The following is a 15,154-nucleotide window of genomic DNA, read 5'->3' on the forward strand; positions in this document are numbered from 1 at the left end:
GGCCTGATAATTATTAAAGTGGATAGCCACATGCGATATCCATGAAAGTCATCCTCCCTTAATTAATTTTAAAATCCCTCTTTTGTTATGAAAATAATGGTGCATAAGGTTTAATGGGACATATGCACCCAAATAATTGTTTTCATTTATAGAAAGGATTTCGGCATTTAACGAGGTAAAACTTTTAACGCCATGAAAATCTCAGCCATAAGCGGCCATACGCATTTCAGCACAGAATGAGTGACACATCTGTCAGCCAAGAAACTTATGCTACATTAAGCTTTTTTTTCCTTTTTTTTATTATTTTTTTGTTATAATGGTGATGACCTAAAACCAGCCGCCCCCAGCTGCCATCTTGTTTGTGTGTGTCCTAGAAAACAGATGACACAGCTGTCACTGGAAAAACTATACCACCACCCGCATTTATTATTTTTGTTGTCTGTGTTGAATAGAATTAACGTTGGCTTAGTGTGGGTAGTTTTGCTCCATGTTAGATTCATCACTAATTTCAATATAATGTATGTTCTACTGAGCATTGCAACATTGGTTTCAAATTCACCTTTTCATAGTCATCATCATCATGTTTTTTTTTATGAAGAGTATTGTTGTTTTAGTATTTACATTATAGTATACAGCGATGTAAATAGGTTGCAGGGATGGTCTTTTAGATGAGTCCCAGGGACATTTTATGAGTCCCACTTCAACGACGTTAGGAGTCATATATTGCCATTTTTACATGGTTTTTATATGGTTATAATGTGGTTATATTCATGTAGAAAACAGAATAAGAAATTGTGTCCCTTAAGTATAAACTGCGTTTTGGGATGCAAAATGCACCCTATTTTAATCTGAGTATATTAGGTATGTTTTTCTGGTTCGTCTGGATTGTTCGACATAAACTGGGATCATAATGAATGCTTTATCATGTCTCATGGATCGTCATGAGGCATGGATACCCGATGGTCTATTTGACGGAAATGCTGTGAAACAGTGAATTAAATATTGAGAACTTTCACTTTTCAGTGTGTGAGGATATTCCTTCTTTTTCATAATTACTCCTTTATCCTGCACCTGAACCCAATTGACCATAATCACATGGCAGACATTTCATAACCAAACCCTGAATATGAACTTAGTAGCACAATTGCCACAGTATAAAGACAAGGTGGTAGGAATGTACACACCAGTGACCTGATTTCTTCATGTTGATTAAATGTTTAGGACACACTCATTGAGGTGGATGAAAACGGGACCCTGGACTTGAGCATGAAAAAATGCAAGATGGAGAACGTGAAAGCCCAGACACAGGTGCCTTCAGAAGACCGGCTCTCTTCTCCCGAGTGCACCATGTCCAAGGCCGGGAGTGTTTTCATCAACCCTGCCTTCTATCAGGCTCTGTGTGAGAGAGACTGCAGCTGGGAGAGCCATATCCCCGTCAACTTCAGTAAAGCACAACTTTTGCAAGAGGTAAAATCACAGTATATTCCTTATGACAGTGGTTCTCAAACCTTTTCATGTCAAGGACCCCCAAATTGACACTCATTAGCCTGTGGACCCCTGTTAGAAAATATACACCAAGGATCCCCATATAGATTTTTACCTCTCTGGCAGTGATTCCCAACCAGTTTAATTTCAAGGACCCCAGGTTTGACCTCAATTAGGCTACAGCCCCCCATTTAATGGCATTTCTATCTCTGGGACCCCAATGTAAAAAGGAAACTCCCATTTGTACACTGAGTTACAGACCCATAAGGGTTCATTTGGTTCCTAACTATCAATTAGCTGGGGACCCCCTGGAACTCTCTCAAGGACACCTAAGGGTCCCGGACCCCACATTTGGAACCACTGGAATAAGGGACACCCTGAGACGAATACTGGACAACTCACCCCAGTGCTTGCTCGTTTTTCCTCCCGGAATTTTCCCCAGTGAGGGGGATAACTTTGTAATGTGCTATTGGCTGTTAAGTAGTGATGCACCGAATATTCGGCCGCAGAAAACTTTTGGCAGAAAATGGCAAAAGAATCATTTTCGGCCTATTCGGTTTCGGCCCGAATAGGCAGAAAATATATCACCGAATAGTGTATGCAATTAATGCATTCAAAAGGGCTGAATAAATGTTTTATGGACCCATAATAGTGATTATTATTTAAGTTAAGTTTTGCCATAACCATTTATTTTGCCATAAATCAGGTAGCTTTAAGGTACGGCCATGACAGCAATGGTAGGAAAAAAGATGTATAATATTAATCGTATTCGGATATTCAGTATTCGGTTTTCTGTATTCGGTATTCGGTTTCGGCCAAGAATTTCCCTTTCGATGCATCCCTACTGTTAAGTATTCTTTTCGGAAAAATATAAAAAGTTACCCCTATGGAAAGGCTGTATTATTTTACTTATATTGACCCTATAATACAATTTTGTATAATTTTGTATATGTAAGGTTTTGCCTACTCAAATGGTACCTCGTCAGATAATCCCCACATAGCCTACAACAACTTCACTGTAGTAGCTTTTCATGAATTACATTTGCACTTAGGCTGTCTGCTGTTGTGAAAGTTTATAGTTAGAGAAATTCAAAGTCCAGCCGTCTGCCGTCCAGCCTCTCCCACCCCAACCCCTCACTGGGGGAAATTCCGGGGGGGAAACGGAAAAAAGAAGTGAGTTGTCTTGAGACTATTCATAGAATAATAAGATGTGCAGCATGCTAAGCACAACGGCAAGTAACGGGTACAAAAAGGGCTTGATGGATGGAAAGAGAGGTGCTATGATGTCTGGTTTATATTCATTTTGGGTCACAGTTGACTCTGTTACGAAGAGGTACGATGGACAGGAACACTAAGAACAAGAATCTAACGAGGATTCAGGTGGAACTTTAACAGATGGTGCACACTCTAAATGATTCAATAAGTTGTCAGAGACCAGTGTTAGTACAGTCACTGAAATAAGCTCCCCAGTGCCAAGTGCAACAAGAATAGAACACTCAAATAGAAATTATCATCTTCTTCTCTCACATCTTGCTAAGTCTAAAGAATCGGTGACATATAGTATTTATACCGGGGCCATATGGACCAATGCCGGGGCCTTTAAAATGTTCCCAGGGACCCCCAGGGGGATTTTAATCTGGGCTTCGAGGCTCTGTTTCTTTTATTCTCTTCTTTTTATAGGTGGGATCCGTTTTTGTTATGCTTGATATCAAGAAGCCTCATGTCTGACCTGCTTCTAAACCATACACGGCATCTGTGGCTGCAGAATCTTGTCTTTGGAAATAAAAGGAAATCTAAATGTCACGGCTGTACATCATAAATACTGTAAGGGATTAAGTATGACTTTAAATGGATGTATGGTTTACTACAGTGTAAGTATCCTTAAGCGTAATCGCTTTGCCGTGCACTCTAACCCCCGGGCTCGTTGTTTTAAGAGCATTAAGTGGGACTTTCGATTGATTATTCACTTTTAGGTCATTGCGGATCATGATCAAGTCCTGAATAGTCAAACAACAATGTGAACTGGGGTTTGAGGAGACATCTTTATTGTGTTTGTTTCTCAGCAGGAGGACCTCGAGGAGGCTTCCCTGGAGGACCAGCATTATCACGATAATGGCGGCTGCATGCTCAGCCCCAAATCCAAGCTGCTATTACGAGATGCCAAGAAGGAACTAATGAGGTATGATGGTGGCACTGTTAAATATTTGGGGGTTTAAAAAAAAAATTTAAAGGGGGGAGGAGTAGAAATCTTGTGGGTATCTTCACTCGGTCATCCGTGAACAATGAGATGTTCCCTTTTTACAAAGGTCAATGGACAGATGGCCAGTGTCATTAACAATAGTGTAATTCCAGACAAGACCTTTGCTCAGTAGGACGGTAATACAAGTCAGTGTTTCTCAAAGGGGGGGGGGGGGGGTACAATGTACTGCAGAGGTGCTGCAGGAGCTATGTGAGAGAAAGTGGGAAATGGGAAGAATTTAGGCATTTTTAATGTTTCGCCCACTGATGATACATTGAGCAACATTGTGAACCTGCTGTGTAAAGTTAACACTTGAACAGCAGAAGTGCTATTCAGTAGAAAGCAATACGTTTTCTTTCTATTAGTTTATATTTAAAGGGGGATACTTGGATTCAAAAAGCAGGGAAAAAACGGGGGTACTGAAGCAAAGAAAGTTTCAGAACCACAGAGAAAAAAAGAAGCACACTGAAGCTCACTGTCCCACATTCTGTCCTGTTGCCCCATCATGATATATCGTTTTGAGTTTTGACTGATATTGTCTGCAGGTTCATGTGGAGAAGAAATGTATCTAATTAAAAAAAAGTGAGTTTTATTTTTTACCTGTACTACACAAGCTTGCAGCTCTTGACTCTTGTAGCTAGAGTGCATGTTCTGCTGGGTATGCACATCTCTTGAGATTCACCCCCACCAAAAGGGTGTAGGCCTGTCTAGACTCCACAGCACAGCATACCTCTGTCTGCCTCCCCTTTTCCAACTGCATTCCGAAATATTGCAACGTTAAATTCTACGCAATATATAATACAAATTTCTACTAAATTTCTCTGCTGTACTAACTCTTACCATAGTGTCCATTAACCACTTATTAAGCCCTATGCGTACTTTGTCTTAGGACCCAGAAAGCGTCACACTGCAGCACTTTGTGGGCTTGTAGATCTGCTATTTTCACAATTGTTGAAAGTGGTTAAAACAAGGTCTTTCTGAAAAGATGCAATGCAATTAAAGGGATAGTTTAAAGGGATCTTTTTTAATTTAACCCATTTAGGCCTGAGGCCGATTCTAAAAAGGCCTCTAAATCCTGACCTAAGGTTTCTGAAAAACTTCAAATATGTATATAGCAGCATCAAACATTTTACATTTTTGAATGTACAGAACCCAAAATGGGTTCCCGGCCTGAGGGGACAAAACACCAAAAGGGGTTCCCGCCCTTAAGCTGTATGAAATATTTGCCATTAAGTGGTTGCAACTAGTGTATTAATTGATTGCCCGAGTCCCGTGGTGGGAGTTCTGCTCTGGTTTTGGTCAATATTAAGTAGTTCCGGTCATTTTGTGGGGGGCCCAGGGGGCCACGCAGTAAAAGTAAATTAATCCACATTTGTATTGTTGACCTATCTCTAAAATATTAGCGCAACTTTCGTTCAACTTTGACCCCTCTATCACATGGAACTATTTTTTGGGGCGTAGTGATATGGATACAAAAAACATAGAGTGTGATAGAGGGGTAAAAAAATTAACGAAAGTTGCACTAATATTTTAGAAATAGGTCAACAATACAAATGTTAGTTTGGTGGATTAATTTACTTTTACTGCGTGGCCTCCTGGGTCCCCCACAAAATGACCGGAACTACTTCATATTTCACCAAAACCAGAGCAGTATTTCATACAGTTTAAGTTAAAAAAATCTGAACTATCCCCTTTTGGTGTTCTAACCATTCTGTACAGGAAGCCCTTTTGGGGTTCTGTACAGTATGTACAGAATACAAGAATGTATGCTGCTATAAAGATACTTTTAAGAAAACTTAGGTCAGTATTTAGAATCGGCCTCAGTCCAAAATGGGTTAACCACTTTTAACCATTATTTTATACTTTAGCTGTTGAAAAGTAGCAGATCTACAAGCTCATAGCGCGGCACCGAGTGCCGCGCAACGAGCTTGTAGATCTGCTATTTTGAAAAATCGTTTCCAGCGAACATTTTTTTAACTCAAATCTTTGCTTCTGGGGAGGGTCCCTGGAACAACAGGGGGTCGGCGGCCGATTACATATCATTTTGGGGCTCCTTGACATGAAATAGTTTGAGAACCACTGACATAGAAACATAGTTTTTTGTTTTTTCAGAAAACTGTTCAGGTCTCTACATATTAAACGCCTGTTTCCTCTGCAGCTGTCCAACCCCAGGCTGTGATGGCAGTGGCCATGTTACAGGAAATTATGCATCGCATCGAAGGTAGTGTAATTAATTACACACTCATTAGCACCAGCCAGAGGATATATGGACTGGGATAGCAATGTCGATGTTTTAATGTTGATCATTATTACAGTTTAAAAACCTGCGTTAGGAGCTCATATGATTGGGAGTTATACCCTCTGTCACTCTTTTTAATAATTGTTGATTGTTTTATGAAGATGGAGCAGAATTGCGTTCCCCAAAATTATTTGTTGGCGGCACACTATATGACGTATTGACATTGTTTGACCATTAAAAACGTATACATAGTTAACAGGGGTCTAGACTTGGTCCCATCCTTCCCCCTCCAAAATAGCAAATATGCAAATGTTTGCCTTACCAATGACTTACCCAGAATGAGGACGCTACAGGCTTCATAACATGACCATAATGAAGCATACTTCATACTTATACTGCCCTCTGTCCTCTTGTCTAGATCATACATGGGCACTTAATGTGGCCCCCGGGTTAATATCAGAATACTGATTTTCCAAACATGACCCGCTTTAATTACTTCAGTCTATACACAGTATATGTAGCTTAATGACTAGGATTTAAAATGTCATAAAAAAAGTTAAACATAACTATGAATGCATTGTTTCTTTTCAGGATTCCAATTCAAAAATAGCAACACATAATTCAGGATATCAATTCAAATATAGCAAAGAAAATAGCTGATCTGCGACGCGTTTTGAGCTTGAAGATCGGCAATTTTTTTGCCATGACAGAAGTATGCCCTCTGGAGTGAGTGTCGAAATAAAGTGGCCACTCTCTGTCGTCAAAGTTGCCCACCCCTGCTCTAGATCAGCACGGCATTGAAATGACTGCTATCTCTTTATCCTCTCTTAGTGTCTCTGGATGTCCCCTGGCCGACAAGACACTCAAATCACTGATGGCAGCCAACTCTCAGGAATTAAAGTATGTACAGTACAAATACCCCCCCCCCCCCCCCCAAGTCTAACTTCTGTGATTTGTGATAGATCGTTCGCCTTATGAGAGAGCAACATTATTTATCCGCGCTTCCGTCCACTCCACGCCTTCCCGTTGCTTATAGATTACATAGAACATCGGTCTAATTAACATGAAGTTGCCGAGTGTTTGTATAACTTCTATGCATATTAACAGCACGCTGTTGTCCCAGTCTTTTCTATAATAAGATACGCCTGGACTCTGTGTCTCCTCTGTGAACCTGCAGGTGCCCAACACCTGGCTGTGACGGATCCGGGCATGTTACTGGGAACTATGCTTCGCACAGAAGGTATCCTGTCTGACCAGATTGCAGAAAAATAATAAGTAATTAGAACTGAGCACAAATTATATTTGTCTGAAGCATGGCAGAAGTTGTGTGTTCTGTAATACAAATACATAAATGTAGCCAATGTGTCAATATAGTCCATGTTTACAGTATTATTAAGCATTAATACAATGTATCCTGTATTGCATTCTCTTCTGCATTTGCACTACCGGTATATATCTTACACTTATTTTATTAAAACACAAAGAATGGGCCACAATGCAAATGCAGGATATATTATGCATGATAGGGAACTGACAGATCTGACACTGTTATGGGAAAGTTAGTTTTTTCCTAAATGCATGCATTTATAACCACGTCATATGTTTCCCAGAACTTAAGTGATGACTTTAGCCATGACTCGTGGTTAAATGGTCCTTTGTTCCTCTTGTCTCCCAATGTCTCCAATCATCGTTTAGTCTATCAGGATGTCCACGTGCCAGAAAGGGATTGAAGCTCACACCAAACAAGGATGAAAAAGAAGAACAAGAATTGAAGTAAGAGAGACCATCGCACTAGTATTACTAGCTTTAAAAAAAAAGAAACTGTGTGTGTGTGTGTGTGTGTGTGTGTGTGTGTGTGTGTGTGTGTGTGTGTGTGTGTGTGTGTGTGTGTGTGTGTGTGTGTGTGTGTGTGTGTGTGTGTGTGTGTGTGTGTGTGTGTGTGTGTGTGTGTGTGTGTGTGTGTGTGTGTGTGTGTGTGTGTGTGTGTGTGTGTGTGTGTGTGTGTGGGGGGGGGGGGGGGGGGGGGGGTCATGAAACGATCTTATTGCTCTCAACGAGGCGTATTATACCTGGAAACCATTAAGTTAAACAAAGGAAATAATATGCTCTTGTCCCAACATTAGTGAATTATTTTCTAAGGATTAACAACATGTTTATAGGGCAATGTTTCAGGCTTTTGCGTTTGGTCCTATTGGCTGAATGGAATATCTGGCTTATCACTCTTTTCACTGAGTGCTTTCTTTGTAATTATAGTATTCATTCAGTCATATGAAGAAAATGTTGAAAGGCATCTGTGCCTTTTGCACTCATTCCAAGCTTCAGCATTCTGGTTGTTGTCTCTGCAATAGAGGGTTATTGAAACAAAATATATAATAATAATAATGTAATTGATTTGCTGCTTAAATCCAAAGTCAGCTATATGAAACCTTGTTTACTTTATACATCTGGACACTGATTATTTTTTTTTCTTTTTAATTACTAATGCAACTAGGAGCCTGAGCTTAGGAATTAAACTGGCATAGATCTCATAAACATTAAAGGGAGAAAGGCAGAGAATGGGAGGGGACAGTGCATCAAACCAAGGCTACAGTACATCCATAGTGTCCCTAGATTATTGTAAATAGTGGGCCATATGGCGTGCTTCTATTGTCCTGGTGCCTAGCATCGAGCTACCTACCTGTGGTACTGTAGATGTAAGTAATGGGGACTGATGCTGTTTTGTCCTCTAAGTGCTGTTTCTCTCTCTCGAGTAATAAAGTGCTGAAACAGGCTTTTCGCAGCGGCACTCTACTACTGCATGTGTGCCATTTGTATCATCTCGCACAACCTTTCACCTTTATCAATAAGGGAAGGGGTGAGCAACCCCAAAATTACATTCTTTCACATGAGGGGACACATGACAATTATCTGTAATTCATGTCACCCCATTACTGACCCACAGAAAACAGATGTGGAAATGCAATTACTAAACTCTTAATGATATTCAGCAAGAATCGTTCGTTTGTTTTCAAGCACAAACATCAATAAGCCCACTCTGTACAGTGTATATATATTCACTAAACCAGCATTTGTTCTTTCTAAAGTTTTTGTGGATTAAGCAAGTTGTTGTTAGTATGATTACTTGCGTCCATTTCTAGTTTTGTTGACTTTATTTTTAATCGGCATTTGGCAGGATTAATCAACCTAATGGTTAAATGAATCTTCCGGTCTAGTTATGTAGAGGTTGGAGAGGAACTCAAAGGATTAATTCATTTACCGGTTATGCAGTCGTGTATTTCTTGTCGTTTTAAGTTAAACAATTGACATTTTAAATACCTAGTACCTAATATCTTTTATTCAATTTTTGTTAATTATTAACATGAAGAAGTGTTTAACAACATTGCAATTTCTCCTCTTATCAATTTCATAATCATTGCAGAACATAAAACATCTTCAAAACTCATGAGATTGCACAACATGTTGCTCATGATGAATGACCTGGATTTGACAGATAATGTATGCTGTACACTACTATGCAATAGCACAACGGGAAAAAAAGACCACCAAATCTGACATCTTGATTCTGTCTCTGATAGATGCCCAGTAATTGGATGTGATGGCCAGGGCCATGTATCAGGCAAATACACATCCCACCGCAGGGCAGGGAGTTGTCCCCTTGCTGCCAAAATGCAGAAGGAGTCCCCCGTCAATGGACTGGCCTTTCCCTGGAAGACCAATAAACAAGAACTGCCCCACTGTCCCTTGCCTGGATGCAATGGCCTTGGACATGCCAATAATGTCTTTGTCACACACAGAAGGTGAGTCCGACCCTCCTTCATAACAACACTGCTGGCAACGGAATCGCTTTTGCACAACCGTTAACCCCCTTCAATATTTCTGTTGAACTTTTAACAAATCAACATATCAAACATCATATTATTATCTCATCTGAATTATTATTGTTTTGCTTTTTTTGTGTGTTGAATTAGCTTGTCTGGTTGCCCACTGAATGCTCAGAGTATCAAGAAGAAGCAGTCTGGAGAGGAGATGATGACCATCAAACTGAAAGCCAGTAGTGGTAAGCTGTTTTGAAGTGGTATAACCATGTGTGCCCTAGCCAAGCTTATTATAGTTTTTATTTTATAATTAGTTTTTACTTTTATTTCATTTTGACTTATTTTAGTTTGTCTTTAAAGTGTGTTTGCTAGTTTGCAACGAGGTAAGACAAATAACAAAACATAGCAGATCTACAAGCTCACAACATGTCCAGGCTAGCCATGGCCAGACTAATATCACCAGCGCAATTCTTTTTTTTAGCTGTGTCAGATTTGTCTGGTTTCCAGGCTACTGGTCATAGGGTTTAAGTGGTTAAAGCACTTGTATGTGAATTAATTTCACTTAATGAAAGCATTTGAGGCTCCTCTGTAATTTATTCTTAGAAAAGAAGCATGGATTCACAGTTTGTACTAGTATGATGAAAGGTCGTTTTCGCTCAGGTGTTGAAAACAAAGACGACGTCCATCACTTGGATCACGAAATACACGAGCTCAATGAATCCAACCTGAAGATAGAAGCAGACATGGTGCAGCTTCAAACCCAGGTATGTATCCACACTGAGAAGATGGCTCCACATATACCGCGATGAACTGAGATTCTGGGCTTCCTCAAGGTTTACAAGGTTCCTTCCTCTCTCTCCGAAAGCAGATCTCATCGATGGAATGTAACCTGAAGACAATTGAGGAAGAAAACAAGATGATCGAACAGCACAATGACAGCCTTCTGAAGGAGCTCGCTCGCCTCAGCCAAACTCTCATCAACAGTCTAACAGACATCCAGCTGCCTCAAATGGTATACAGTAAGCCTCGTCCACATTTCTTGATTGTTGCATCCCTAGAAATACCTTATATTTCTATGAAATGTCATCATTGCTGTGCATGTTTTACTAATAGCCAAACATGTTTTTTGTTGCAGGGGCCCATCAGTGAGCATAATTTCGAAGCCTATGTGAACACATTAACGGATATGTACAACAACTCGGAGCATGAATACTCGCCGGAGTGCAAGGCCCTCTTGGATAATATCAAACAAGCTATTAAGGGCATCCATGTTTAAGCTTGTAGAGCTACCAAGAGGTATCTTTGACTTGGAATAATAATGGCACTAGATAGCTCTATTTTACTGAAGAGTGCTGGCTAGGCTGCATTATATACAGTATATAAGACAAGGCTTTTGGAAATATGTTTTTCGAAATTTCCTCGTAAATACACTGCACTGAGAAGAATTACCAGCCAGATTTGTAATGCTTACTATTTCTGAATTCACTTGATATTTGTTTCCTGGTGAGATTTTTTTCCTTTTTTTTTTTACCCCTTTTGCACTTAATTATTTTGTATGGTTTGCTTGATATGAATTCTGTAACTGTTCATGTCAGTTTATTGCTATTTATTATATTTGTTCATCAATGTATTTATTTCCTTTTTTAATTTATTTCTAATTGTAAATGCTTAATATTGAGAAATCTGTTGACTTTCTGCACATTGTAAATTACATTGAAGCACATTCCAGTTTCAATCATGGCTTACTTTCGCCATCTAGTGTTGAAGAACAACCCAGAAGTATAATCCCCTTAAAGAAAAATCCACCAAAATTACCAAGCATTAATATTTTTGAGTGTGCTTTTGCTTTCTATTCTTTAAATGAAAACTGAATGTATGGCAAGACAAAGTGAACGCTAGGATGGAAAAAAAAACAAATGCAATGCACTTGTACTGTACATTTTCTTATCCAATAACCCTGAAGGCTGAATGCAACCAGGAAGTGTCACTGATCTCCTATCAAAAATGCAACATTATTTATTTGATTCAGTGACCCGAATGTCCGATCTAATTTAGCATCTAATGTGTCACTACTAGATTGGTCGACCTGACAGCACAAAGAAAATCAAAATCCACTTTTGGCAAGATGTATTTCTTTTACTTGAGATATATAGATATTAAAACTGCCTTCTGTGCACACATTTAAGAGTGCGCCCTATAGTATGTGCCTAAATGTATATCAATTCATAAAATATACAGTACTCTGTTTTGTGGTAGGACAGTATTATGTGGATGGTGTCTAATTTATTATACAGTACAATTATTTTGAAAGAAGATATTCCTATAATGACTGTTCCAAGTTACATTGTCTCAGTAGCTGTAATCTTAAAGTCAGGTTTTTAAACATTCTACAACTGAAAGAGAAAAAGTCTAGTGTTTATTTAAAGTTTTGTTAGCGCGGGGGAAAGAGCATGGAGTGATTTATAACGGTTACTGAAACAATTTAGTTATACAGTATTTTACTACCGTTTTACCTTATACTGTTTCTCGGCCTTCCCATTTCCTCAAGTCTTACAGTGATGAATATTTCTGTAAGTGCAGATTTGAACAGTAGCTACTTGAATCCCCAGCCCCATCCCCATCACTTTACTACAACTAGTATTTCAACATTTCAGTTTCAAGACAGTTTTAGGTTTCGTGTTTGAAATGGAGAAAAAAAAAGAAAAGATATAAATCAACGATAAGTGATATTTGTTGGTTAATGTTTGTTTGCATAAATTGCACTTTTAATTTTGTACGTCATTTCCTCATACTGCCCTCGACTTCAACAAACAAAAAGACAATAGAAATCAAATAAAGATGTGGGGGAAATTACACTTTTGTTGCTGTATGTATGTGACTTGAATTTCCAGGAGGGGAAAACTTTATTTATCAATTATCAAACAGGCCAATTCAATCTGAGTTGTATATCCTGCTGTATGTATAAATGACAAAATGTAACAGCAAAAGAGCCAAATTACAGAAGATAAAATTAAGTTGTTTCTAATGACCTTGTTTTTTTTTTGCAAAATATGTTTTAAATTATTTAAATCTTTTTAAATGGAATCACACATTCTTTCAACATAATGTATCTATAATTTATCATATTTAATTCCTATACCACACATTGTTTGCTCAGGAAGTTTTGTGAATAATATTTTATTTCCCCGTTAGTATTTGACGTTTTGTAATGTGAAATGGGTTTTTTGTGGAACGATGTTAGTATGATATGAAATTGTAATGTATTTTCTTTTCTTTTACATTAAAATGTAATGCTTTTTCAGTTGAGGTAGTTTGTAAATTGAAACTTCCTATTACTTTTACTATTTCATAATGAGCAGATATGCGCTGTTGTTGTACAGTTTGTGTATGGTAGAAATAAACTTTTCAAACGGTTGTGTATTTGTTAAAAAGAAACAGACAAGTGATGCCTCACAGTTCAAATCTCCTCACCCTCAACAGTTCCAGGAACAAGCTTTCATTTCAGTAGGTCTTACTGCCACCTGGTGGGGAATATTAAGAATACAAGACTTCTCGCAAAGCTTGATAGATAAATCCCATAGTGGTACAATGGATAAATGCAAAGCAAGAGCTGTTAGGGAAATTGACAATGATTATAGTACTGTATAGAACAGCAATCTGGGGACCACCACTATTGTGTGGGGTGGTCCATCATAGACCTATAGCTGACACAATAGACTGGTGGTGTGGTGTTCCATGGGTTAAGATTAAGATTAGGGTTTTCCCCCCCCCTTCCTTACTCACTAATAACAGTATATCACAGGCTACATTCATGAGCTGGTCAAAAAACATTCTTTGCCACCATGCCAGTCGTGAACCAATACAGTCACAATGTCTCACAACGAACCTCACCAACCACAACACACATAACATAACCTGTTTATCAGTCTTCAATTGAAAATCAACATGAAGGAATTGTTGGCTGTTATGTCAAAGCCCAAAACCTCTGGCTCCAACAGAAAGGAAATAGCAAATTCACTCATAGGATTATTTAAGTGATTAAGTGAAGTCATTGGGTCCCAAAATGACAGTAATAGTGCACCAGCTTGAATCACACTAGTACACACACACGCACGCACGCACGCTGCACACACACACACACACACGTTAATGCTTAGCATATAGGTACCTAACTCGCATGCAAAATGAAAACAAATCGACCAAGAAGCAGTGTTCTTATGAGTCGGATGTTTTAAGAGCATCTGCTAAATGCCTAGATTGTAATGAAGATTAATTAACTTTTCTTTCAAACTGTATTCACACTTTGTGACACCATCCAGGGCCCTTAATGTTCCTCTCGTGCTGTGAGGTTCCATGTCTCGGCCCCATGAAGCAGTACTGACTCTCCCATTATTTCCACACTCTCCGAGTCCTCATCCCATGCATGGCATTCCAGGCAAGTGCGGTCCAGACCAGTGGTTCCCAAAGTGGGGTCCTTGAGAGAGTTCCAGGGGGTCCCCATGCTAAATGATAGTTTGGAACCAAATGGACCCTTATGGGTCTGTAACTCTGAGAGTAGTTAAATTAACATTGATTTTACAACATCAATTGGGGGTCCCAGAGATAGAAATGCCATTAAAAATAGGGGTTCATAGCCTAATGCAGGTCAAACTGGGGGTCCTTGAAATTAGACGGGTTGAGAATCACTGCTAGAGCCATAAGAATCTTTTCTTATGCATGGGGTCCCAGGCATATGTTTTTAAATGGGGGTCTGCGGGCTAATTAGTGTCAATTTGGGGGTCCTTGGCATGAAAAGGTTTGGGAACCACTGGTCCAGACCATACCATCCTCCTGTCCCTTTAAGCATTCCAGGCCCTGCAATGTTTTGAAGACCTTGACCTGTCCTATATGACCCTTGCCCCCCATGTTTGGCTGAAGTTCCAGCAAGTTTATCACATGTGAACTTGATGAACTCCTAAATGTTTAGTTCTCCAGTGCTGTGGGTTTGCATAGTGAATAATTAAATTAAGTCAGTCAAGGGGTTCTGCTTTTGTGGGCCTACTAAGTTACCTATAGGGCTTGCAGACATTAGCATTGCTTCATGTTTTATGCATTACGGCACTGGTGTAATACATAAATGCAATACATATAATATAATGTAATGCATATAATCTACACTATAATCTATATAATATACAATCATATAATTTATATTCAGTAGAGAGAGAGAGAGACTACAGTTGAGTATGAGTAGCAGCATGAATATAGCCAACAAATATCAAGTTAATATCCTATGTTTATGTGTGTGTGTGTGTGTGTGTGTGTGTGTGTGTGTGTGTGTGTGTGGGGGGGGGGGGGGGGGGGGGGGGGTGTCGGGGTGACTATCATCTTCAAGGG

The 15,154-nt window shown here is 39.2% G+C and overlaps 1 protein-coding gene across 1 annotated transcript in view; it reads left to right on the forward strand.

The window, feature by feature from the left end:
• st18 (ST18 C2H2C-type zinc finger transcription factor) overlaps positions 1–11,054 on the forward strand; it is a gene marked incomplete at both ends in the record, with an annotated part of 55,244 nt that extends 44,190 nt beyond the window's left edge. Inside the window, 11 exons of the mRNA XM_083781086.1 lie at positions 1,222–1,467; positions 3,549–3,664; positions 5,883–5,945; positions 6,795–6,863; positions 7,141–7,203; positions 7,659–7,736; positions 9,539–9,760; positions 9,932–10,020; positions 10,439–10,542; positions 10,644–10,790; positions 10,914–11,054. Of these exons, the coding sequence (XP_083637212.1) occupies positions 1,222–1,467; positions 3,549–3,664; positions 5,883–5,945; positions 6,795–6,863; positions 7,141–7,203; positions 7,659–7,736; positions 9,539–9,760; positions 9,932–10,020; positions 10,439–10,542; positions 10,644–10,790; positions 10,914–11,054 (1,338 nt within the window). The remainder of the gene's footprint in view (positions 1–1,221; positions 1,468–3,548; positions 3,665–5,882; positions 5,946–6,794; positions 6,864–7,140; positions 7,204–7,658; positions 7,737–9,538; positions 9,761–9,931; positions 10,021–10,438; positions 10,543–10,643; positions 10,791–10,913) is intronic.
• Between the last annotated feature and the right edge of the window lie 4,100 nt (positions 11,055–15,154).

This window comes from Protomyctophum parallelum (genome assembly GCF_964188405.1).
Source record: "Protomyctophum parallelum genome assembly, chromosome: 14".
Lineage (NCBI taxonomy): Eukaryota > Metazoa > Chordata > Actinopteri > Myctophiformes > Myctophidae > Protomyctophum > Protomyctophum parallelum.